A 25,362-nucleotide genomic window follows, 5' to 3' on the forward strand; every position below is an offset into this window, starting at 1 on the left:
TACAGAAAAAAAGTGTCTTTATTAGCATTGTTACAGGCAATGCATACATAAGAACTGATCCTTGAAGTGTACAACCCCCCAGCCAAGTTTAAAGCAAGAGAATCAGCAGATTGAGATCTATATTGTACACGTGTGCAGTAACAGGATCTCTCTGGACCTTCCAACAGAACAGACTGAAGTCACTTTACAAAAAAAAGTAAATAAAAATAACACCCATTTTAAAAAAGTACCAGCTCCTAACAAGCTGGCATAGCATCAAAAATATCAAACAGGGGAGTTGTCCAATTGTAAAGAGTTCCTGTAAGGTTTGAGTATTGCGTCGTTCACACCCTGCATATGCCAGGCATCGAGTTTAAAGCTTAGTAAAAAATACACACCTAAGAGACAAGGTGGAGTTTAGATTTTAAATTCCAATTTTGTCAGTTGTTACTGGGGTTTTTTTTCCCACAATGCATCATCAGTATAATTAACATCATCACTGGATGGCAGCGGTACAAAGACTGAACCTTTTCCCTTTGTTAAGAGCTCTGAAATTGAGTCAGTGTGAATTAGCAACATCCCTCTCTGGAATCTTTAGCTGACATGACCTTATGCCAATTCCAAAAAAGCACCCTTAAAAACTTTTAGCTTGTTTCTAAGTGGGTAAATATTTAAACTAGTTAGCAAAATTAAACACCAGAATTTTCAGAAGTTATTTTTGTGCATAGTTAAATGCTGCAGGATGATTTCACATTTAATAAAGCAGACTTTAAAGAAGAAGCAATTTGCAAGAAAAGGTGTTCCCTTACAATATCAATTTTAGCTCAGGGGAAATGTGTGGGGGCTTTTTTCCCAGGCTCTTGCAATTGCTTTTCATCTATAGTGGATGTTAGTGCAAGTCATTAAATTGTTTGATATCCAGCATGGCTCCTCTTTCTGCCAATCAAGTAAGCAATCAAGACAATTAGAACAAGACCAGCAAGAGCTGCACCAACTATTATAGGGATCAGCATGTTATTTTCATCCAGTTGACATTCTTCCACTGAAGAGAGAGAAAAAGATCCACGTTAGGCACTACGGCAGCAACAGATGGCTCAATTCAGAACTGCAAGCTTCTGCTCCCAGTACACAGATAAAACTGGCTCAAGTTAACTTCTAGCTTAGCTTGCCAACAACCAGGAGGAAGCCACCTCCACTAACTGTGATCATTCAGGACAAAGTCTTTCTAGTGCTTGTTGTATGCCCAATAAAGAGGTTTGTAATAGTTTCCTTCAAGAGCTGTTACTCTTACGCACAAGCTTAGCCATCAAATATATCCATGCAACTCCTCAGGTGGGAGTTTTGTTTTGCTTTAACCACCACAGTCAGAGGGGACAGCGTTAACTAAGAGTCTGTTAGCGCCCAGAACTTTACTATCCCTTTCATACAGCTATCTGCACACAGTTAGGAGGGAAAGTTAACGCTCTTCCTTAATTCTCCTCTGGACCACAAGGAACAAGTTCTAGTTACTTCAAAGCTTTTCACATACTTCTCACAGCAGCCTCAACACGGACGTCTTAGCCTCCACAACATCTGTAGTAGGGCATGCAGAGACTCAGCATAGCACCCCACAGGCTGACCTTTCACTACAAAATATTAAGTTTATATCAAAGTGTACTTCACAAATCTTGGTTTCCCCCCAAATGTAAGCCTCTTACCTGCCCCAAATTTGTCCCCGTCGATCTTGAAAACCTGGATCTGAACATTAAATACATTGACAAGGGCTTTGTCCGTGACCTGGAGATTCTCCTCTGCGCTGCACTTGTAGGAGTTCCCTACTGTAGCCCTCAGCTCACTCATGCTGTTGTTCCATGCTTCAAAATTCGGAACTGTGTTAAGAGAAAGTCTTATTACAGAATGCTGAAGAACAGGAGCTGTAAGCTCATGGGTTTAATTAATTAAATTCATCGCATTCATCCTCAACATTTCTAACGTTATTTAATGCAGATTACCCTTAATATTTATAGAAGTAGTCACAGAAAATAAGTTTCTTAAAAGTCCCTACCTTTTGCTTCAGAAGGCAGAGTCGTGCTTACATTCACACCTTGCAGGAAGAATTTTTCAGTACTTGCATTCTTTTTTTAAAAAAAAGAAACCAGCAGTTGTCATTTAAGCTAATGATGTACAACATAAGCCGTTAACACTTGTGTTCAATTCTGCATGCATTTTGAGAAAGGTTTTCAAAGGATAGTCCACAACTGGGATTAGCATCCAAAGGAAGAGCTTAAGGAGAGAAAAGTTACAGAAGGTATGTGCCTTAGGGAAGAGGGGAAAGGGAAGGGGGGAAGAAAAAGGGGGGCTGTCACCCCTCAGACTCCTGATTTGATTCCCCAGCTACAGGCATAGTCCGACCCATGCCAGTGCAATGATCTCACCTGCACTACACATACACATACAGCTTCAAAGCAGCTCCACAGAGAGGTACCCCACAGAGATGTGGACAGTAATTTATAGCAACAGGTCAAGTGATCAAACACGATCACATCCCCAGAGTATTAAAAGGAGTCTGACAAACACAGTGGTTTCAGTCCCCAAGGGTACGCCACTCTAACAGAGCCCTGGGGCAGGGCTGTGTGAAACAGGATTCCCAACCATGACGAGACCATAAGACAAGCACACATGGCGCTTGGGCTGTACTATTAATGAGGACTTAAATCAGTTCCAGATCTGTACGATTAGGTGAGATGCCTACTTGTCACAGGCTGTTCCCAGTTTGGGCAAGAAGCTTTAGAAACTAGGCAATACAATCGCATTTGATTTTTTTTTTCCATTCCAAACAAAAGACATTTCTATGTATATGTGTGCAGATATACATGTACATATCTTTTCCTCACAACAGTCATAAAGTATTAAACAATTTAAATCCTAGTATTAAAACCAAAAGAATTATTTGCTCCCCCTTCCTGTAGTTGCATCTTTTTTCTGTTGTACTTGCCCTGATTAGTTTTCCCACGTGAAATGTCATGCAGACCCTCAGATACTTACCAATGCAAAGTGGAAGATAACCCTCGTTTTCTCAAAAGTCAAATTCAACAAGGCAGACGTATTGTCGCATCTCCCAGAAGAAGTTGTATTATGGGGTATGAAATTCAGCAAATCCAAACCCACCTGTGAGAGAAGAGGATTAGTTACGACATTTAGAGAGACCAACACATCACCGTATATTCAGTCGGCTTCTAGCTTGCTTACACTCACAGCCATACAATGCCGGATTTGCCCACACGTTGCAGTCACTGGGCAGATACCACTTGCAAGTTACAAGCTGGTGTAAGCCGCATCTCAGGCCAAATTCCTCTATTTTATTTAACAGTTTTAAAATCTTGGTTAGATGGCATCTCTGATAACAGGGTTTCCCCCTACTCTTATCTTGACCGTTTTTAATGCTTCTGTGGAATGGCTGTATACACTTACTGGATCTGACAGACAAGTTTAAGCGTCCCTACTGAATGGAAAAATCTTTCATGATCACTTTCAATAGAAGAGAACTAGCTGAACTGTCACTGGTCTAATCCAAATCAAGCAATTCAATAGAGGACAGCCACGAAGGAACACTACAAAGAACTGGGATTTTTAAAGAAAAAAGTTAGCTTACAATAATTTACCCAGTCTTCCCCAAAGAAGGAATCTGAAAGCTTTGAAGAAAAAAAAAGAAAAAAACATACCTTTTCATCTCTTTTTAGATAGGTGATATTAAGCTGTAAGCCCATGTAGGCAAGTACACAGGTTCCATTTGGACCAGTCACATTGTATTTACCAACTGCAGGATTTGGAGGTGATGCAGTCGGTGCTGGGCTAGTTGGAACCTGGCTAGTAGTATGTCTAGGAGTTGTAGGCACTACAGCAGTAGTAGAGACCATATCTTCAGCACATTCTGTCTCTGGAGGGAAAGGAAAACTTATTACCAAAGAAAATTAAGCTGTGGGATGATCTACCTTTTTAAACCTCAAGGGAAAAGAGGATAATTTCAAGCAGCTTTTCCTAACATGATAATAAAAGCTGAGAAACACAATGGTAAAGCATTACCTAAACTCTCTTGCAAAGTTTGAGACACTTTTAAAGCCTGGCATCTGAAAATGACACCTCTGCTGTCATTTACAGAAGTTCATGGTGACCGCACCTGCTTTCATTCACGCCTGTCATTTCACTTTGCCATCAAGTCAGGATAAATAAGACACTGCCACACGACAGAGCCAGCGTTCCTGCCGTATGCTCACAGCAAGGCTGAGATGAGTACCCCTCAGACACTCTGGTGGGCACTTGTGTGCTAGAAGCAGAGGAACAGTTTTCCTGCCCACTGTTAAAAACTGCCTCCCAGAAGATGTGCTGTCCTCCTCCCCCTCCCTCAGTTACACTTCCAGGTTGCAAGGACCCTATGTCATTATTTTGGCAATACCCACAGTAACATTAAAATAATACTGGACCTCTCAAGTCCTCATAGCAATGCTGTGGCTCTTCTATCCTTAAAGAAAGGGATTTTAAGACACTGTTTCGCATGGCAAGTGTTCTGCTACATCCTCTCATGTTCACCCTCCCTTTAGTCCTGCATTAGTAGCCACCCACCACCGGGGGTACACGGCTGAGTGAAGATGTGTAAGACTGCCTTCTCTTGTCATCCAGTTCAGCAGCAACTTCCAAGGCAAAAGAAGAGAGAAAGAACAGTGACTCCAATTTATTAGCCACACGTTATTATTAACTTGATCTGGGAGCCAAGAAGGTTCCTGCACTGAACATCTAAGCCAAGACCAAAGGTCATAGTAAAGGCATTATTGTAGAAGCTTCCATGTTCCAAGCCAAGGTCATGTCCACATGTCAGAGATAACAGCTTGCAACTTTATAAGGACAACAGCAACTGCTGCAGCAGTCAATTCTGACTCAAAGGGCCTACCTCTAAAATGTAACCCATATATGCATCTTGTAGATATCTAATATCTAATAACTAGCTTCTTAAACAGCAACTTAACTTTCGACTATGGCTCAAGAAAGAAGAATTCTAACCACACCTTCTGAAGTCACACAGACTCCAACATAGCATGCTTTCCTATTTCTACTCCATTTCTGGAAAGACAAAAAGCAGAGGGAAGGTGGATGAACGGAGGAACAACCCTATCTTTTGTAGACTAATACTGCTCAGGTCCCAACGTGTGATCATTTCCTAATAAATAAACCAAACAGCAACTTTACCTGGTACTTCAAGGGAGAATTTCCCTTCACCTCCAGGACCTCAAGACATGCAGCCTCTTACTCAAGTTGACAGAGATGGAAATGACCAAATCACTTCAGCTCTAAGTTTGTCTTAGGTGGAGTCTTGTACAGTATTTTTACTGAACTGATTTACAGCATAGCTCCTAGTAACTTTGAGACATACTTGAAGATGAGATGTGTCTTCTTCAGAGTTACAGGAAAGCAGCTGACAAAACTATCAACACAGATAAAATGAAAGCTGCCTATTCTTCAGATCTGCAGATAATCACTACCGTAACCTCAGTCACTAACTTCTAGGTACACCGACAGAAGCTACTATCACTAATGATACACAGATGCACTAAATATTGACTCCTCTTCCCTTCAGTAAGCCTTGCCCAGATCAGCAGCAGAAATATTCTCTAATGAAAAAGCTGCTGTGAAAAGAATATCGATAACTAGCTGCCAAAAGGACCAGGGAAGTTTCAAGCCTCCAAGAATGAAAAGAAGAAACTGATCTGGAAAGAACAATGTGATTTCAGGGTCAAGAAGATTTTAAAAAAAGAATAAAGTGAGAATTCTTTAACCATCTGAATTAAAAAAAAACCCACCAAACAAAACCCCCAAAAACCACAAAACCACAAGAGAGAGATAGTTCACTGTGCGGTAGGAATGGAAAAAATATCTGGCTGCAGACCCAAAACAGTAATAAAAATGTAGGGATGATGCCAATTTGAAGAAAAAACTGCACATGGCAGCATGGGTAACAGGAATGTGGAAACAAAAAAGAAACTCCAAAACAAAAAGATTGAATTCAGACCAGTGTTTATCCCAGGATCATAGGAAATCACGTAGGTTTTCTGAGGATCAACAGTTTCATCAAGACAGTGGTACCACAGGATGGAGAAAAGCAACTTTGGGGAAGCGATTGTGGCAAATTAAAGCATTTATACTACTCTAAAATAAGAAGAGAAGAAAGTATAAGAACAGAAAATAAAGCAAATGCTGACAAACTTGTGCTGCATAAGGAATACCTTCCAGAAATAATATATTATTTTTTTTAAAGCTAAAGGACTATGTAAGAACATATAATAGGTGGTCTTAAAAGTATCACACAGTAGGGAGGTTTTGTAGAAGTTAAAGAAGCTTTCCTCAGTATCGTGGCTTATGTTCAGGCCTGCTGATAACTGATCACTTACACTTAATTATGGTAATGGGATCAAGACATCGTAATTAAAAAGTGACATGAGTTTTGAATACTGGAATCAGAAATCAAGTTTTTTTGAAATGACAAAGGTAGGTCCACATCTTTGCTGTGGCCTAGTTAATTAAATGGAAAAGGCTGATCAAGAGAACAACACACACCGAAATCTGAGCCAGTCACGTGAGGCAGCCATAAAAGAAGTCAATGCCAGTATTATCATCCTCAGGCAAGGCACTTTTCAGACATACAGGTTGAGATACTCCTGTAGAAGGCACTTGTTCAATTTATCCATCGCATGCCAGCACTAACTACCCTAGTTTTTAAGATTCATTTCAACTTAAAAGGTGCATAAATGGGATTAACAGCATAAGAAAAGTTCTACATTCCCCAGAGAAGATGAAGACTTCTTACTTGCCCCAAAAGTAAAGCAAAGACTTATCACTCCTTACGATAGCATGGGTGGTCAGTTTACATAGCTCTTTATGATTGAAGACTGTTGCCACAAAAGCAAAGGACATGAGCACACCATGAAGTAGTTAATCTTCTTCTAATCATTACAGCAGTAAAATTCCAAAATGCTTTTCAATACAAGCAATCAGTACAAAAAATTGCTTTGTGATTGAGCCTGACAGAGAAAGAACATCACTGTTACAGTTTAGATAAAGCCTCCTGTAGGAATGTGTACATATCTGCGCCCTACAGGCCAGTTTCCATTGTCTGCCATTTACCACCAATTTTCCCCAAAGCACACAGTAACTAGTTCAAATTACTTTGGTTTGGAGGCATAATACTTGGAAATTACCAGATACTTCTTAAACTAGGATTTTGACTATGGGCCCAGTCGACCTACTGCAGCACCTGTTTACTCCTGTGAACACTCATTAACAGAAGGAATGTTCCCAAATACCTATACAAAACCCATGGGAACACAGTGCCCTGTCTTCTAGTCGTGGATGGTGACACCCCTACAGAGAAAACCTGAAGCAACTCCATTCATTTAGAAAGATGCTGTTATCACAGCTCCAGATCCAGCTTGTACTTGCCTAATACGATTAATAAAGACTTAAAAGGAAATAATCTATTACTGGAAACACTAGCTCACCGCATACATTTTCTGCTGCAAGATACCTACTGTTCACACTGAAATTGCCATTTGTGAGATAGGCTTCCAAAGTAACATTGCTAAAAGTAATGTTCACATTCTTCATATTGACATGCTTGGAGCTGATGCATCTGTATTTTGTGCCCATATATGCCTGAATAATAGTTTTATGTGATACTCTCTTCATTTCACCTGTAAAAAGATTATATTGCATTAGTATGTTAACAGTATTTACAGAAACAAATTAGTATTACATCTGGAAGGGTTACACAATGAGAACAGGAAGTTTTCATTTTACCTGCAGTTGAATTATGGAATAAAGTTGCATCTGACAGATTGTAGTGGAAAACTAGCTCTTCAACTTGGTACTTGTCTGCAGATTCTGAGAAATTCAGGCTTAATGAATGTCCTGCTCCAAAAGCCAACACCAGAAGTGGATGAGATGTGTTATCTTTACCACATGAGCTCTGTGGATCTACTGTAGCATTTTGTGGAAGAAAAAAGTATGCAAACTGTGGGGTAGAAAACAAAACACATTTAAATGGGATGGTGTAACAGCTTTTTCTTACTGCTTTTTAAATATCCTATGAAACCGTTATAAAACATACAGCTGACATTCATACATGCTGTAAGATGTCTACTTACATACCTGTATATAGGAAGTAGCATGTTACTGGCACTTGGATTTCTAAGAATATTGCTCTCTGAAATCTGAGGACAAAACAGTACATACAGCACCTCTTAAGACTTTTTTTACCCCTGAACTAGCACTATGAATTTGCAGGTACGTCTGAACTAGGTGAATCAAATCTGGCAAACTCTGGAAATGGGAAAAACGAGAGAATTTAAGCTTTGCTTCTTGTCGTACAATTGAGCAAACCCAAAAGCAACTGATACAGCCTACACAGTTTGGCTACAATACTTTTGTGTTTATTACACGTTGAGAAGTAACATGGTACCTGAAGACCAACACAATGTTTACTGGGAAGTTCTGAATTTACTGCTTACAAGAATAAACAGCCAAAAACATGTTATGAAAGCAGTCACCTCTGAACGCAAACTTGTATACCAGTATCAGCCAGTTTTCAGGCTATCGGCACCACTGAAAAAGCTGACTACGCAACAGAACTCTCAGCATAAATCACACATACCTAGTGCATCACTGGCATAGTAGTAGGATAGCTAGAAAAAAAAAATCAACTTCAACAAGAGTGCCTCAAAACATGCAACTGCAATGAGATTATAAATAATCCACAATTCCTGTTCAGTAGTGAGATACCAAAAAATAAACTGAAAAGCAGAGTATTTATAAATAAAAATTCTTAACTTTCCATTAACAGGCTTTTCCTGTTAACATGGAACAGCTTGCAAGCACTGCACTAATCTGTAGACACACTGAAACAGAGATTTGCCAAGTGAGAAGATCACAGATTAAAGGGAAGTTTAAAAGCTACACATCAACAGCCACTTCAGTTCAGATTTAGTCCATGTAAGTATGACCAAGTTCACCGAAAGACAACTGGTAAGCATTTTTGCCTTTACAGTTCCAATGAAAACTACTTTAACTACCTATCAGATTGGTGTGGAATTTCAGTTACAAAAGGAATTTCACACATTGTTATTTCTGGTGGTTTCAGGCAGCCTGAACCCTGTTGCTTAGTTAGAAGAAGCATCAGTAATAAAGAAAACTTGATGCAACATGACCAGGAGGGGGGAAATCTCTGCTGAAGCAGTTTTACATGCTTAAATAGTTGTAAAAAATTGGAATGCTGTACACATGCAGAAATACCACACATTTTACAAACACAAGTTAGAGACAAGCAGCGAGATATTGCCTCCCCTTACCTCTTTTTGCCCACTGCTTTTGTATTCCACCGAGAAGGCTACTGTCAGATCAGCGATTATGCAGACCTTACCACTTGAATCTTTCACCTCAAATGAAGACGACACCTGTAAAAAGCCTGTTAAGAATGACAAGTGGTTAACTTGGTGTGACAAACCTTTATTTTTGATCCCGAACAGACAAAAATGTACAACTGTACATTTTGTGAGTACATCCTAAGTAGCACTTGAGTTTGGAAACTTGGGCATTAACAGTTTCTATACTAGCTTCAACATCCCTAATGCAGAGGACAAATTTAACACCCCATTTATGAAAAGACAAAGCCATCCAAACCAGAACTGTTGTCTGGGTCCTCAGAGGCTAAGAAAAACTTGCAACAAACACCAGTGATACTGTTCAAGGCAGCTACGCAGCATTTACCCTACACAGTGACTACTTTGCAAGCTTCAGGCAGAATTGACTTAGCATATTTGATCCTGCACTCATATAGCACTCAGCCTTCCCCAGCAGCACACCACGCAGCCTTTACTCCCGCTGCTGTACCAGGACACTCAGCTGTACATGCACTGAATGCAGCATTTAGAAAGCTTGGGTTGACTGCAGATGTTTTGGATGGACTGCCAAAAATGGTGTGACAGAGCATGTCACCCTTGCCAGGAGAACCTCTCTTTACTGTCATCATGCTTTCTGCACTTGATAGGAGGATGGGTGCCAAGACCTTGACACAGACCAAGGTTCTGTTTTCTTGACTGGTTTAAGCTAACCTCAGACTGAGCTGCTGACAAAAGCTTTTCCCCAACTTGCTCCCCTCCAGCCCCAGGGCTCAGAGCACTAGTACAACTGCCCACACTAGTACTGAATTAACAGGGTAAGAACACGCAGCAAGAGCAGCGCAGAATCATCCTTTCTGACAGCAGCATCCACTGCCAAAGAAGCTTCACCTAGGGGACATGTTGCAGCAGGCTGGAGACAGCCAGAAAGCTGGTTGTCTCATACTTCATTTGCAGTAAGGGCTAACCGGACAGATCTCCTGTATCTGAAATCATACCAAGGTGTTCAGAGTTCTTTATTGTAGAATTTTAATTTTTCTGATTCTCAGTCTGTCACCACACACATGTAAAACAAGCCTCACTGCAAAAAGCCTGCAACATTTTCATGCTAGCACTTTATCAGCTTGCATTCGCAACAACTTCAGTCTTGCAGAAAACCTGATAAAAGTGCAGCTCTAGGACATAAACCACTATCTCCAGCAAATAAGCTTTAAAGAGTCAAACGTGCTAATCCATTCAACTGCTGATACAGCAAAAAGATCCAGCTAAGGGATTATCCATTAGCTAGCTTCCCTCCCTAAGAAGTTTTCTAAAAGCAAATCCTGATTTTAAAACTTTTCACTACAAAATGATGGTGCGTACATTTGTGTTAAGACAATTATTATGAAAAACTGGACTTTTGCCATCCGGACTTTGGTAGAAGGCCCTTCAGTTGTAGGAACACATAGGGAACAATTTCTCTGGCACTCAGCAAGCATTTTCCCTTGTTGCCTTCCCCTTAGCAACAATGTATCCTCCCCAGCACCAAAGGGGGCCAAAGCTTAAGATGGAATTAGTACACTTTATGCAGCTGTTCGAAGAGCCTTGACTTGAAACCAAAGACAGAGAAAAGAAACAAATTGCTTAAGAATGGGTACTGTAGAAAACTGATATTTCACAGCAAAACTGTCCTACCTTTGCCTTTATGTCTACTTCATAATGTTCATTAAGGAACATATATTCACAAAGAAAATTTTATTCATTGCAGTTTAGAGCAGTACTTTAAACAGTCAATGCTCCTTCACATGGAAGTTTCAATTTGCAAAATTGCCTTCAGTTTGAGTTCACATCTGTAACTTGTTTACATTTTACCCAACCCCTTCTTTTCTCAAGAGCAAGCTGCTTATGCTTTCCTGAAGATTTCTAGCACAGAGGCAGGCAATAAGAGTCCATGGCTACTTGAACTAACACTACCAATGGAAAACATACTAGAATGAAAGCCTTCAGTGCACATGCAGACTCCCTTGTTTGACAGCTATTAAAAATCTTGGCAAAATTAGAGCTAAAAATAAAAAAATAATAGACAGTAAAAGAATGAAAGAAGAAAAAAAAATTAAAACTGCAAGAGAAATAAAAGACTGAGAAGCAATTAAGAAAAATGTTGCTGACCTACAGGAAAATGTGACAGACCTGCCCATTATAAATGATTCAGAGAACAACAAAAGACAATGCAGAAGTACCAGAAAGCACCAAATGGAAGCCAGAGTCTGGGAATGAAGAGCTGATAAATCACTTTCAGCAAGCTTCAGTAGTAAGAAAATAAAGGGTGTGAACAAACAGTAAAATGTATCACCTGCAAAACTACTAGATTTTTGGAATGTTAAGTTCACACCATGACACGAATCCCAATTTCGTTAGTGTGGAACAAACGCTATAAACCTCCACTCCTTGAGAAATGTTCAGCAGCTGGTGGATTTGCAGTGTCAGTGATGAGACAGACACATCAAGCACGAGACACTGAGCTGTCCTTGAAGTGGCAAGAGGGCTGTTCCACTGCAAGTAAGCCAATGTGCGTAAGGATGGCGATCAGAGAGCACTGTGCTGCAGCATCATCTGCTCCCATGGTCTCAGAGGAATGCAGAGGAAAGTGTGAAGACTACAGGGGCAAAGAAAAACTAGCAAAAAACCACTGAAGAACAAGTCAAGACACTGAAGGAAAGAAGGTTCTGCCTACTCTTTGCTCCAGCCAGTTTAAGGCAGACGAACAGCTCCCTGGGTTTTGCAGAAAAGCAGCTGTTGAGTTTGTGAAGGCAGTTTCAGTGTTGACTAGTGATTAATGCATGAATCACCACCAGTCCACAAATAGTAAGAGCCTACAGTCAAAATGTCAAGAATACAGAAAAGCAAACTGATGCTGAATCAATCTGTCCTGGGAATATTTCTAATTAAGTTACATAAAGTATTGCTCAATTTTATCATGGCATATCTACAAGTTGAGAATAGTGCTTTTACTTCTCATAATATCATTCTCTGCTACTTAACACAGAAACAGATACAACCTCCAGCTCCTTAACTTCAGACTTTAAATGTTCTTCATAAACTGCTGTGCCCTATTTTACAACTATCTGTGGAAGAGCAAGGGCAATATTTCAGATCTACAGAACTGAAATGCTCCTAGACTTTTCAACAGCAAAAAGTAAGTTTTGTGAAGTCCATTATTCACTTAGCTGGAAATACTACATTATGGGTATCTAGAAGAGGAATCATCAAAAATGTACTTGCATCAAAGAAATTTCACTTAGTTCAGATGCGTCCTTTGTATTCTAATAGGTTTTGAAAAAGGGCTGCTTACACATTTATTCTAGCTGCATATTTTCAATTTAAAATCATAAAATAAGCTCTTCCTTTATGCCTCATTTCTGAAATTACAGCCTCATGCAAGAAAAGATTGAAGGTGAAACTGTAGAAGCAACAGCTGGATGCGTCACTTGAATTAAATCCAGCATCCTTATCTAACATACCTACATCAAAAAAACAAGCACAGTGCATTAACACTCTGATACAACAAACAAACAAAACTAATACTTCCTTGGTTATATAGCAATTTATCTTAACAGTATCTACCTCAAAAGGTGAAGTTTGTTTTAAACTGAAAACTACAAAGCTAACAGAAAAATCTAGCACATCTGAACAATCTAAATCTAAGCCCTTTTGAATATGACTCTTAGAATGGCTAGATTCCCCATCTCTTTACCACACAAAGATGCTTTCACTTATAACTGAAATCCTGATAGCCAACTACAGCTACCCTTGCATTACTCTCCCATACAATGGAAACCTACTATGGGACAAAGATGAAGGATGGTTGTGCTCTAAAAATGCAATGGCAACTGTTAATGGCAATTGTTTACACTGCTTGCAAACAAGACTTCAGTTACTATAGTTAATGATTCAACTTTGTCTCCAATTTCCATCAGAAACATGGAACATTGTCAGCAAGGATCTCAAACAAAAGCTACTTTCATACACCTTGGGTTTTGTTACTATAGTCATGTTTCCTGCATAAGTAAAAACCTCTTCAGCATATTTCTTCCTCCCTCTTGGAAGAAAGGACAGCAAGCCATCCAAATCCAGCTGGGCACGTATTTCACATCATCAGTAATTTAAGCAATATAGATTATCCAGTGGATGATGAGACTGTTCGCAGTTACACTGAAAGCCTATGGCATCAGGGAGGGAAACCACGGATGCAGCATAACCCAGCTCCCGGCTCCCCACAAGCATCTCAAGAGCCGTTCAGAGTATCACCCCCACAGCCTGGTCACACCCACCAAAGCCTCTCTGGCTACAGCCCACCCTGTAATTACTGTGCAGCGCTGCTCCGAAGGTAAGTGATGCTTGCTGACCCACGCCGGCACTACACAATCACTACCTGAGCTACAGCGCTGTTGTGTTGCCCTGCACCTCTGCCCAGATGTTCTTATGGTATACACAGCAGACGCTGCTATCTATGGGGTATTAATCCAAGGAGATAAGAAATGCTGGGTTTTACTTAAAGAATGTTTTTCTATTGTAGGTGCGATCAGAAGTATCCAGCAATTTACTCATTCTGATGGTTCAGAAGGATCCTGTCATCTCAGTGTCATTTTGTGAACAAAGCAGAAAAGCAGTGACCTTAGTCACCACTTTAGACTCTTAAATCTATGCCAGAGAAGACAATGGAAAAATTCCTGAGGAGTTATGCTCTCCTCTAATCACTTGTCTTCTAATGTAAGCACCGCTCCCAGAGGGATACCTTGTACAAGTCCTTTCTCAGAACACCAAGTCAAGATCATTTGCTTAGGATGCAGGATCTATACCACCTTGGGATAGTACAGAAAAAAACCCCAAGAACTTAAAAAATAATGTATTTCTTGAAAGATCACACTATTTACTAACTATACATCTCTGGGAAACAACTGAAAGCAGGAAAACGCCTTGACAGACTTAATGCACGAACCGCTCTACCTGAGACAAGATGGTCTTCATAAAATGATGACTTACACTTACCTGTCACCAGCAGACTCAGAAAACTGAGCGCTGGCTATCTGGAAAGCATAGCAGGAAAAGACAAGGTTGGACTCACTTCACGAACAGTGCTGGAAAGGGGGAAGAGAGCTTAATTCAAGGATGGAATACTTTAGGGGAGAAGAGAATCAGCGGCACTTGTGCAGGTGGCACTTGATTATAACAAGTTCCTGATCCAGCCCTGGAAGATACATCCTTGCCAACTAACAAATTAATGCTGCCTCACATTGGTTTTGATAGTGTTGATTTCTGTTAAAGCAGTAAATGTTTGTTTGTCAATTCAAGTTTGCAAATTAATAACCTCTGCCTTTATAAACAAATTTAATAAAAGTACAAAAGCATTATAAAGGAAAGGCTATTTAGCAGCTGTACACTTGCCATTTGTCCAGAGAATTGCACAACTGCCTCAAGTTTAGTCACATGAAGCTTTTTTATGTTTCCTATCTAGAGGAAGGAAGTCTTGGGATAGCTCTACAGCAGCTGATTACATGAGTCCACTGGAAGGTCTGAACTCTCATGGCTAGACCCTTTCCAGCACGCACACAAGTCCATTTTGCACTTGCTCTGGTTAGTGCTGCTATTTCACACCACACAACTAACACACATCCTTCAAGGTAACTGACAGCCCCAAACAACATTTTGGAGGAAGGCATACTGTGTTGACAATTTAAAGAGAAAGCCTCCCCACAGGAGAGGGTATTAAAAAAAAAAGATAATAAACCATCTGCCTGAGTAAAACCACTCTCCTAGTCCTGTTGAGAGAAGATTAGATCTCACCCCTGTCAAGAAAAGTAAAGACATCCTGGTGTTCCCATGTTACACAGACTGAATTCTGCCTTATTAAGAAATCAGAAGCCACTGAAGTCTAATACAATAGACTTAAGCGCAGACTGCTGTGCTCAAGCCTGAACAATGGAGAGGGCACAGCTAGACAAGAGTCCACTGCACAGAGCTGAACCATGTCTGAAACTGTACTCTACTGCTGGGGTGCTACTAGCATTCTCACACTTCAAATTACAGTAGAAAAAGTAGTACTGACAGTCAGTGGTGCTATCAAGTGACAGAGAAGGTTAAGAAATTGTTACCCTTAGACTGAAAAGGACACCAGTCCATCTTGAAGTCAGGTGCACAAAAAACATGGAAATGTGGTTTACCAAAACATAAGGTACATTTTAAGATATATAATTTAGAATTAAGATAATACAATAAAGTGTGCAAACAGCTGTTGTAACTACTGCCACTCACATACCCAAAAGGGTCTCCCGCCAAAAGAATAAATACCATGAAATCCATTATGACATCAAGCTTTCTCAAGAAATTTTCAAATCATGTCTGACTCAAGACAAACTGTTGGCAGTTAAGGTGCAATAAACTAAGGTGAGGCATGCCTTCTTAGTGCTAGAAATAAGTTATCTTTACAACATAGAAAAGCTTAATAGAGATAATTAGTTAACTTCTCAATAAAATATCCATCTTTTCTTTGAGTAGGGTTCCTCCATACCTGGAGGTAATTCTTCCATTTACCACCTGCTACTGATTCGCAAACATCCTATTCACTACAGAACAATCTAGAAACAGGTTAACACCAAAAATAAAACTTCTCTGTCAGCCTGAACAGGAACCCAGGGAACATATCTCAAAAGCAGCATGTCAGGGAACCTGCAGAGTTCTTAGTAGGTAAGAAGTTACTTTACAAGTCACAAAAGCTGCCAAAGTCAAGCTGACTAACCTATCGCATGACAACAGGCCTGAGACTAGCACACAAATTCAGATCCTTAGAGACTGTGTCAACACACTTAAAGAAGGTATTAAGCAAACACTATGTTAAGGACAGCATTTGGTAAAATAATTTTTCAAAGTCGCACAAGGTAAAAGCAGTTGTATTTTCTGAAAACTAATTTATACTCTGCCTCAGTTTCACGCAGCTAGCAATGCTAAAACTGAGGAAAACAATACAACACCAAATTACTCACTGGCTGGAATGTATTGTCCAAGTTTCTCTTTACTGTGTTTGAAAGGTTTGAAATTCCCCTTTGGACTTGAGTTGTGCAATAGAAACACATGGATTATGTGCCAATAACCCTGAAATAGCATCACACTACCTTGTCAAATGCATTTTTCCTTCCCCAAATCTCAGACACTTCATTATTTACTCTCCAATACTGAATCTACATCTGACTCTAAACCCAGATTTTCAGAAATGTTTTCTCTGATGTGTTTGTGTTTCAGTAAGGAAAAAGAACTACAGGTGCTTTAGGACTCACAAGCAGCTCTGTTGGGCCTGGTACACAATTCAGCTAACCCATTGTGTTCAACAACAGACAAGCACCATCTTCCTCTGTACTTCAAAAAGCAGCAGCTAAATTTGAGGGGAGGTACTTCACTTCCCGTTGTCCCCTTTTCCCCTGTATTTATCACTGTACTACCCTAGATCTTTTTCATTCCATATGCACATTTGATGATGGTGAGGAGATTAATCACAAAATACATAATGCTGACATATGAAATATTCAGCTTAGTGCTTGCTGCTCAATGTGAATGGAAAACTGAAACAGTAAGCGAGGTGTGGTGAGGTATTCTGGAGAGAAAAAAAATAATTCTATTGTCTCAAACTCAAGGTATTGCCAAAGAAGCTTTCACACCTGACCCACCCATGCTAATCCTCCAGTGTCCTGTGTTCACTACCCTATCCTCATCAGTGTTCACTCAGATGACTAAAAGGCTGCAAACACGCTATAAACTCTAAAGAATTCAGCTCCTATCTTCTCATTATCTCATTTCTTCTCCTGTCACTACAGCCGGAGTCCCACACTCTGGCACAAGATGGTAGACACACCATCTGTACTCCAAGAAGGGGTCTCTTTGCACCACAAAGTTTTCCCCTTTAATATAAAGTTACGCAGAAACACCCAGCTCCTAGACACTGGAACAAAGCCCTGACTGTCAGTAAATAGTTACTCTGTAGTAAAATAAACTAGTCTGTTGCCTCAGCTGCAGAAACTGAACACATTTCACATGCCAGAAAGTGACAAATCTAATGCACTGAATCGTATCTGTAACTGCTAATTGAGCAGGGAAAGACTACTATGGTTCCAGAAAATATCTGTGGTACCACTTTAAAACTATGCAGGCTGATCAGAAGTCAAGCAAAAGCAATTCTTCATTTAAGCCTTAACTGTACTAACAAGCTATACAAAGAATTCCCACTACAACACCAGTTCAATGCCACTTAAGTTGTCAATCCTAAAATGCAAGCCAGAGAGCAGTGTAAGCCACCGGCTTGCAAAAGCTGGATATCTGAACCCCTCAGTGCCCCTCGTGAGTGACATCTTTCAGGCTCAGCAAAACCAAAGTACAGTCAACAACAATAAAGATATTTATTACCAAAGAAAAACTTAAAATAATTTCAAAGACTGTCAAACTCCAAAATGACAGCAGATAACCACTCTCAGCTGCTGCTTTATTCAGGAAATACTCTTACTAGCTGCTGAAGAAGTTTGCTTTGCTGCCAAAGCCACATTTCAGAAACTTGATAGTGTCGCATGATGTGGCTTTCAAGGCAAGAGACCCAAAGCAAGGTAGCCATCGGTAAACAAGCAAGACACTTCCTCATAAAACAGTTGTGCTGCACTAACAAACCTTCTCACCAAGGCGCTAAAAGCTCTCTATTCCAACGACATTTCAGATTTCACTCAAGATACAGCAAGACGAAAGCCATCAAGTGCGGGAGCACTACGTGCCCTACAGAAGAGCGCTACTTCCCAGCAATGACATCAGTAGTTCCTGCATTTCCACACCTCGTGAGAGGAAAAGGCGCACTGTCAGGCTGCTCCCGGAGCGCTGTCCCTGGATCCAGTGCCGGTGCCCACACGAGCGTCCCCGGGCACGGCACGGGTCCCCCCGCCAGGCGCCGCCGCCGCCGCCTCCCCTCCATCCTCCCCCCTGCACCTCCCGTCGCTGCCCGCGGCTCCCGGGCGCTGCCGGGCCCCGGCGCCAGGAGCGGGAGGGAGCGGTCACCTCCCCAGAGGCCCCGCCGCCCCCCCTGCAGCCGGGCACCCCCGCGGGCGGGCCTGCCCCCCCGGAGGCCCGGGACCCCGCGTCAGTCACCGCCCCGGCATGGCAGCGGCAGGCGGGAGCCCGCGGGCGGGCTTCCAGTGACAGCCGGCGCCCCGGTGCCACCTCCCGCGCCGCCGGCCCCGGGGCCGCCACAGGCCGCGGCGACCCCTCCCCCCTGCCTCGGCCGCCCCGCCGGGCGCCGCCACAGGCCGCGGCCGCCCCGCCCCCCTCCTTACCGAGCAGGGCGGCCGCCGCGAGCAGCCCCCGCGCGCCCTGGGCGCGAGCCATGGCGGGGGCAAGGGACGGGACGAGGCGGCACAGGCGGGAGCGCGGAACGGCGGCGAGGGCGGCGGGGGGCGGCGGCGCTCCGCGCTCGGGAGACTGGCGACGGCCCCGGCCGGTCATATGACCTCTGACGTCACCCGGCCCTGCCCGGGCGCCGTCACGTGACCCACGCGCTCAGTGCAGCGGGTGCCCCGGCGCGGGGGGGGCGGCGAGGATCTCGCGAGAGCAGGGGGCGGTGCGGGGCTCCGCCGCGCCCAACGGCCGCCGGTGAGGGGGCGGGCCCGGGGGCCGGTGTGGCCCCGCCTGCGGGTCAGCGCGAGCCCAGGGAACGCGGGTGGGTGGGTTCGGCGCGGCCCGTGTCCCGGTGCTGGCGCGGGTCGGTGTGTCGCGACTCGTGTCCTTCAGGCGCGGCCTGTGCACGGACACACGGACGGACACACGGACACGGGGACGCCCCCACACACACCCTCACACCCACCCACGGGGACGGACACACACACCCCGCACAGAGACATGGGGGGACACACATACACACACACGGACACGAGAGGACATGCACACACCCTCACACCCACCCACAGGGACAACCCCCCCCACACACAGACATGGGGACACACACACCCCCCCACGGACACGAGAGGACATGCACACACCCTCACACCCACCCACAGGGACACACCCCCCACACACACACGGACACGGGGGGACACCCCCACACACAAGGACACAGACACGGGGACACACACATACATACAATCCTCGTATGTGTTCCAAGCCAAAACAGGGACTGCTAATGACTTGTGGTGTGTGGGTAAAGTTAATTGCACTCTCACACAGTTTCTGGCCCTGTCTGATGTTTTTGTAAACAAGAATTTTAAGAAATCCCTTTTTTTGGAGAAAACTAGAAAAAAAGGTGAAGTTAGTTATCCACATTCTCAGGTGTTAGCACTGTAATGGAGATGGCAAGCCCAGGCCATTTGATCACTTTGTAATTCAATGCTCTTTCCTATCTAAGCTGTTAAGGATATGCTTGCTTCATCTGAAACCACAGAAGCAGTTATTTTGCTACTGAAATCCTATTTCTGGTACTATTGGAAAGTGTGCTGATACCAGGGTGCTTCTGTTTTCTCAAAATGACTGCCATGTCATCCCTCTCCTCATTTACAGTGTACTCCCGATTAATCAGCTCTGAGACAGAATCGTTTATGCTCCCAAGCTGCCTTCATGCATTTTTACTCGGAACCAATTTGAAATGCAATTTAGCTACTGCCACCTGCTGAAGTCGTCCCAGCTACTGTAAACTTGATGACCTTTCCCTGGTGTTTGTCTCGGTTCATTTACGCTTCCTGTTTCTCCAAAACATCGCAGAGAAGTTTATTTGCCCTCAAGCATGGCTTGGGGATCTGCCTTTCTCTTTCAATGCTATTGCTATAAACAGACATTTCTTTCTTAATGTTGCTTTTTTATCTGTGCATTTTTAGAGACAGTGATGGTTTATTTTAGTTTGCTTTTCCCTGCAGCACTCCTAGCAATCGATGTTCTTGCCATGTACTGCCAAAAGCAGAAGTTAGCTTGAAAAAGGAGACTAGGAGCAGCTCTGGTCAAGTGTTTGAGTGAGTCATCTGCAGAAGAGTTGAGGTTAATGGAGGTGGGTCATGGGTTGTTTTCATTTTTTTATCACTGTTTTTGGGACCTGCACGGGGAGTGAAGGAAGGTCTATGATATACTTGAAGTCTGCCAGAAAACAAAATAGAGAGGGAGGCCAAACATCAGGTTTAAACTTGTTCTGCAGCAGTCTGCCCTTCTACTGGAGAATTGGTAGGTGACTATGAAGTGAAAAATGACAGCGGCTTGGATTACTGCCAATTAATATATAATTGCATCAAGCGACAGTATTGTGGCAAGAAACTGGTAAATAAAGAACATAAGGCTGTCAGCAGAGAATGATCTTGACCTTACATGCTGTGGATCATTAGCTTAGTATACCTTTTACAGTGGTGTAGAGACTGCACAGTAACCGTGTCAGCAGAAGCATTACCAGGGTGTTTGTTAGCCTGTTTTCCTAATGGACAAGTCTTGCGCAACCATGTTGGCCATCAGCCTCCCTGCTCACTGACTGCTTGGCTGACATCAATCAAACTTGATAGCAGAGTAAGACATAAACAAACACAAAGTTAGAACCGGTATATAGACTGCCCTGCAGAACCAAAGTAGTCCCATCACCAGTGGAAATGCAGTCCACACCCAGCCCCTACGCGTTTTGATTGACAGAGCTGCTGGCCAACCAACACGTGCACAGTTACAGATTAATCATGATACACCTGGCCCCTCTTCAGAGCCATGGAGGCAGAAATGGCTGTTTAGTGGGGAAAGAACATGGGAAATACCCAGAAGATCTAGCAGCCTTTACTACGATATAAACTGTTCTGCAAAGTCAAGGTAGAGTACTAGCGTGGGAGAGACAGTACAGGTTGGGAATTTTTACCAGGAAAGACTTTCCACAAAACATGACTCCATTTTTCCTGTAGACTTTTGCTGCATATTATTTGACTTAACAGGGCTACTTGCCTTCTGAAGATACTTGCTAGGAATGCATAACCAAGGTTAGAGTACAGAGTCCGCTCTCCCTAACACACCTGCCAAAGATCATAAACCTACAAATAGAATAGAATCGTAGAATCATTTAGGTTGGAAAAGACCTTTAAGATCATTGAGTTCAACCATTAACATAACACTGCCAAGTCCACCACTAAACCATGTCCCTAAGCACCATATCTATACATCTTTTAAATACCTCCAGGGATGGTAGCTCCACCACTTCCCTGGGCAATCTGTTCCAACATTTGACAACCCTTTTGGTCAAGAAATCTGTCCTGATACCCAGTCTAAACCTCACCTGGTACAACTTGAGGCCATTTCCTCTTGTCCTATCGGTTGTTACTTGGGAGAAGAAACCAACCCCCACCTCGCTACAGCCTCCTTTCAGGTAGTTGTAGACAGCGATAAGGTGCTGAGCCTCCTTTTCTCCAGGCTAAACAACCCCCATTCCCTCAGCCGCTCTTCATAGGACTTGTGTCCCAGCCCCTTCACCAGCTCCGTTGCCCTTCCCTGGACACGCTCCAGCACCTCAGTGTCCCCCTTGCAGTGAGGGGCCCAAACTTGAACACAGCATTCGAGGTGCGGCCTCACCAGTGCCAAGTCCATGGGGACGATCACTTCCCTGGTCCTGCTGGCCACACTGTTTCTGATACAAGCCAGGATGCTGTTGGCCTTCTTGGCCACCTGGGCACACTGGTGGCTCACTGCTCTTGACAAGCACCCTCGGGTCCTTTTCCACCAGGCAGCTTTCCAGCCACTCTTCCCCAAGCCTGTAGCATTGTATATGTCTATCTGCATAACAAGTGCACTAAAATTGCCTTAAAAGTGTGTAATTTTTTCTGTTTTCAAAGATGTATAGCATAAGGAAAGGAAGAAAGCACCTGCAGCAGACCAGAGGAGTTAAATGATAGAGGCAGGTTCAGGTAAAGGAATACAGGGGAAGCTAAAATACAGAACTAAGAAAACAAGACAGAAGTAGCAGGCAGGAAGGAGGCTGTTGGTGGCTGGTGGAGAGCTGTAATTACCAGACTTGGTGTGGGACAATGACTTTGTGGGGGGAATTAGGGAAAACTGGGACCTAGTAGAAGTGTAGTATTACAGAAAGCTTTTTAGGGTAAAATACAGCTATCGCTTCCAGGTTGGTTGGCATGCATGGAATCTACTTCACCACGGCTCCCTGAGCAGCACACCCTGCCAGCTCAGCACCTGCTGACAGGAGTAATGGAGGGGGGAGCAGGGGGGAGACCCCATGGCCAGGCTCTCTTGTGCTCCCTGCAGGAATGGGAACATGACGGTACAGCACAGCTGGCAAGTCGCATAGAAGTTGTCACATGAAGGATATATGAGAAGATGTCTGTGGCTGAGCCAACCATTGTGGCAAAATTACTTTCCTCATATGAAATAATCTCATTGTAATACTCACGCACCCTTCCATCCCAAAGTTACCTGCCTCTAAGGTACTAGTACACCTCACTGGGCACACGATAGTGATCAGTAACAAAACTATGTGTGACTGGAGTTACTCTAGCTCCACCTAAATGTAAAGAAAATGGACTGGTCCTGGACTGAAATTAAGTCTGAAAGTGGTGGTGGTGGGGAATGGTTGTCTAAACTGCTGAATTACAACACTGATTTAGTGTTTAACTATATGTTAAACACATCTGTGCACAAAGTTAGCTCAAGCTCACCCACTTTCTAAAGCTGTTACGAATGAAGGGACTTCTAATCAAGGGAGCTGGCCTTCGGAAGGATGAGTGACAAAGAACAGATGGTGAAAGAACATTGTTATCAAAGAAAGGTGCATTCAAGCGAGGAAGTTCTGGCCACAAGAGAAGACAAGCTGATAGGTGTTACAACCCCTGTACTTCAACAGAAAAAATTGGTTGAAAGTAGAACAAATGCAATTGTGGTAGTGGGAGATGGTGACTTGTAAGGCAAATAGACCCCTGAAAGAGGGCAAACCCCTGCTTGGAGAGTGTACATAGTTAATGAAAAATTTCAGTAGTGCTATCCGAGGATGCCTACTAATTTCCATTAGAAGCGAGAAATTTGTAACCAGTCCTGCGTATGATAAATGAATATGCAATTTACTATGAAGTCTAAAAAGTAAGCAAAGGAGGGGAGGTTAGGGAAGGCTCCATTGTAACTTCTGGGATCTGTCGATGGGCTGAACCTGTCTTCTTCCCCTTAGGGATGCCTGTTGGGTAAGAACTTTATTCTGTGACTAACTAATGCTAGCTGTTAAGTGTATTGTTTTAGGCTTGTTTTGCAGTCAGTGTATTATCACTGGCAATCTTCAAACCTCACTCTGTCACAAACTTGTATAATAAAAATTTTCAGCTCAAGTTCGTTCTGTGTAAGTCTCCAGAGATTTGAGTAGTTGTGATAAGGGATTTCACTTGGTGACGCTGTCAGCAGAGGTCCCTGAATAGGTTAGTATTATCACCCTCCGACACAGGGGGCTGTCAAAACAGGTAGCGGACAGGCTGGTCAGACACAAGGGTCTCATCTTTCTCGGGAAACCATCACACTGAGAAACCCCCCTTCTTAACGTGACGCTTGGGAAGCACCTGCAGGCCAGCTGCCAGCCTGCATTCTCACACGTGCTTTCCCTCAGGAAATGCTGTGCTAGATGACAAGGCGTCACGTTTAGGAAAATTGCTTTTTAAATTCATGTAACTTATGTCTGGATGAGTTACCTGAATGCTTTAAGTTAAACTGAATTAAATGGGAAAGTTTCAAGTGAAACTGGCAGGTTTTGGTAAGATTGGAGAGCCCCCACCTGTATCCCAGGTTCCTGCTGTTATTTTTGTCATTCCAGAGAAGCTGCTATACGATTCGTTTTGAGGATGCTGAATTGCCAAGATCCAGGTTTCCAAGACATCTTCTGAACACAGACGTGCTCCAGAAGGATGTGTTACTTTGCTGCAGCTTGATGTCTTCCAACACTGGATGATCTTCCAAGAAAAAACGTTTAGCGACCTCTGCCCTGTGGCACAGATATACTCTGGGGGAAACGTGAACCCAAACAACTGGCATCAAAACAACAGCTGGCTGAGACTGGATGCTCAGCCACCTTCTGTCACCAGCTGTTAAAAAGCAGTGAAATGCAGCTGTTTTGCTACGAAGAAGTGAGTACCATGCTGACTAATAAACTCATTGCTTACCTGTTTGGTTCAGCACATTCAAAATCCCAGGACGAGAGATGTGAGGAAATCAAATTAAAAATGAGGACCAGAGTGTCACGATCACCTGGCCTGTCAGTCTCTCCCATAGCTTTTGAACCTCCAAAGCCACTTTCAGACCAATTTGGAAGAGTAAAAATCTTCCGAGATAATGACATTCTCTGTAGGTTTTGGGGAGGTAAGGGGATGGGGGGAGATCAGCAGCTGGATAAAGAAGAACAAAACCAATGCTCCCATAAGCAGAAAGGCAGAACTGAGCAGACACCCTCTGCAGTACTGCTGCTGGAGGTTATCTGAGGGGGATGATGCAGCAGGGGACCAAGGGCATACATCACAGAAAGACAGGCTTTGTTATTTCCACCGCTCACGGGACAGCTCATTTTTAATTGCTATAACAGAGTAATTTGGCCAGAGTTCTAGTCTATGGCAATTAGGAAAACCTGCACATCTCAGCACTTTCAATCAATTAACATTACTTCATAAGGCAGAACCATTTCAATCATCTTCAGGATAACACCACTTGTTTTTCAACCATTGTTTAAAACCACTGAACCAGGAAGCTGGGGTTCAGAAAGGGAAGGCAGTACAGTGACTGCTTGGTATCAGTTACCGCATACTGCTGCCAACTTTCTGTGTGGATAAAGTCGCTGGCCATTACATTTCTGTGAGGCACATACTTGGTTTTGTTTTAAAAGTCTAGTGAATTACAAGGTGGATTATATAATTAACACTAAAGAACAAACTGCACAAATAAACTGAAGTGCCACATTCTCACACAGGCTAAGAAATTAATA

General features: G+C 43.0%; 1 protein-coding gene across 1 annotated transcript; it reads right to left on the reverse strand.

Annotated features, from left to right (window-relative positions):
* On the reverse strand, window positions 1–18,921 carry LAMP1 (lysosomal associated membrane protein 1). The gene is made up of 9 exons (XM_055801148.1): window positions 18,737–18,921; window positions 9,351–9,466; window positions 7,804–8,017; window positions 7,536–7,697; window positions 3,681–3,895; window positions 3,004–3,126; window positions 2,024–2,093; window positions 1,677–1,847; window positions 1–1,021 (listed from the first exon to the last, which is right to left on the reverse strand). The coding sequence occupies exons 1-9, from the start codon at window positions 18,903–18,905 to the stop codon at window positions 882–884; spliced, it is 1,380 nt and encodes a 459-aa protein (XP_055657123.1). The 5' UTR covers window positions 18,906–18,921; the 3' UTR covers window positions 1–881.
* Window positions 18,922–25,362: the final 6,441 nt, after the last annotated feature.

Source organism: Falco peregrinus, chromosome 4 (genome assembly GCF_023634155.1).
Source record: "Falco peregrinus isolate bFalPer1 chromosome 4, bFalPer1.pri, whole genome shotgun sequence".
Lineage (NCBI taxonomy): Eukaryota > Metazoa > Chordata > Aves > Falconiformes > Falconidae > Falco > Falco peregrinus.

Coding starts and splice junctions, on each gene's coding strand:
- LAMP1 (XM_055801148.1), bottom strand. CDS start 18,905: ATGACCGGCCGGGGCCGTCGCCAGTCTCCCGAGCGCGGAGCGCCGCCG. Junction 8,018..9,350: donor AAAGCAGTGGGCAAAAAGAG/GTAAGGGGAGGC, acceptor TCTACCCCACAG/TTTGCATACTTTTTTCTTCC. Junction 1,022..1,676: donor CGGGGACAAATTTGGGGCAG/GTAAGAGGCTTA, acceptor CTCTCTCTTCAG/TGGAAGAATGTCAACTGGAT.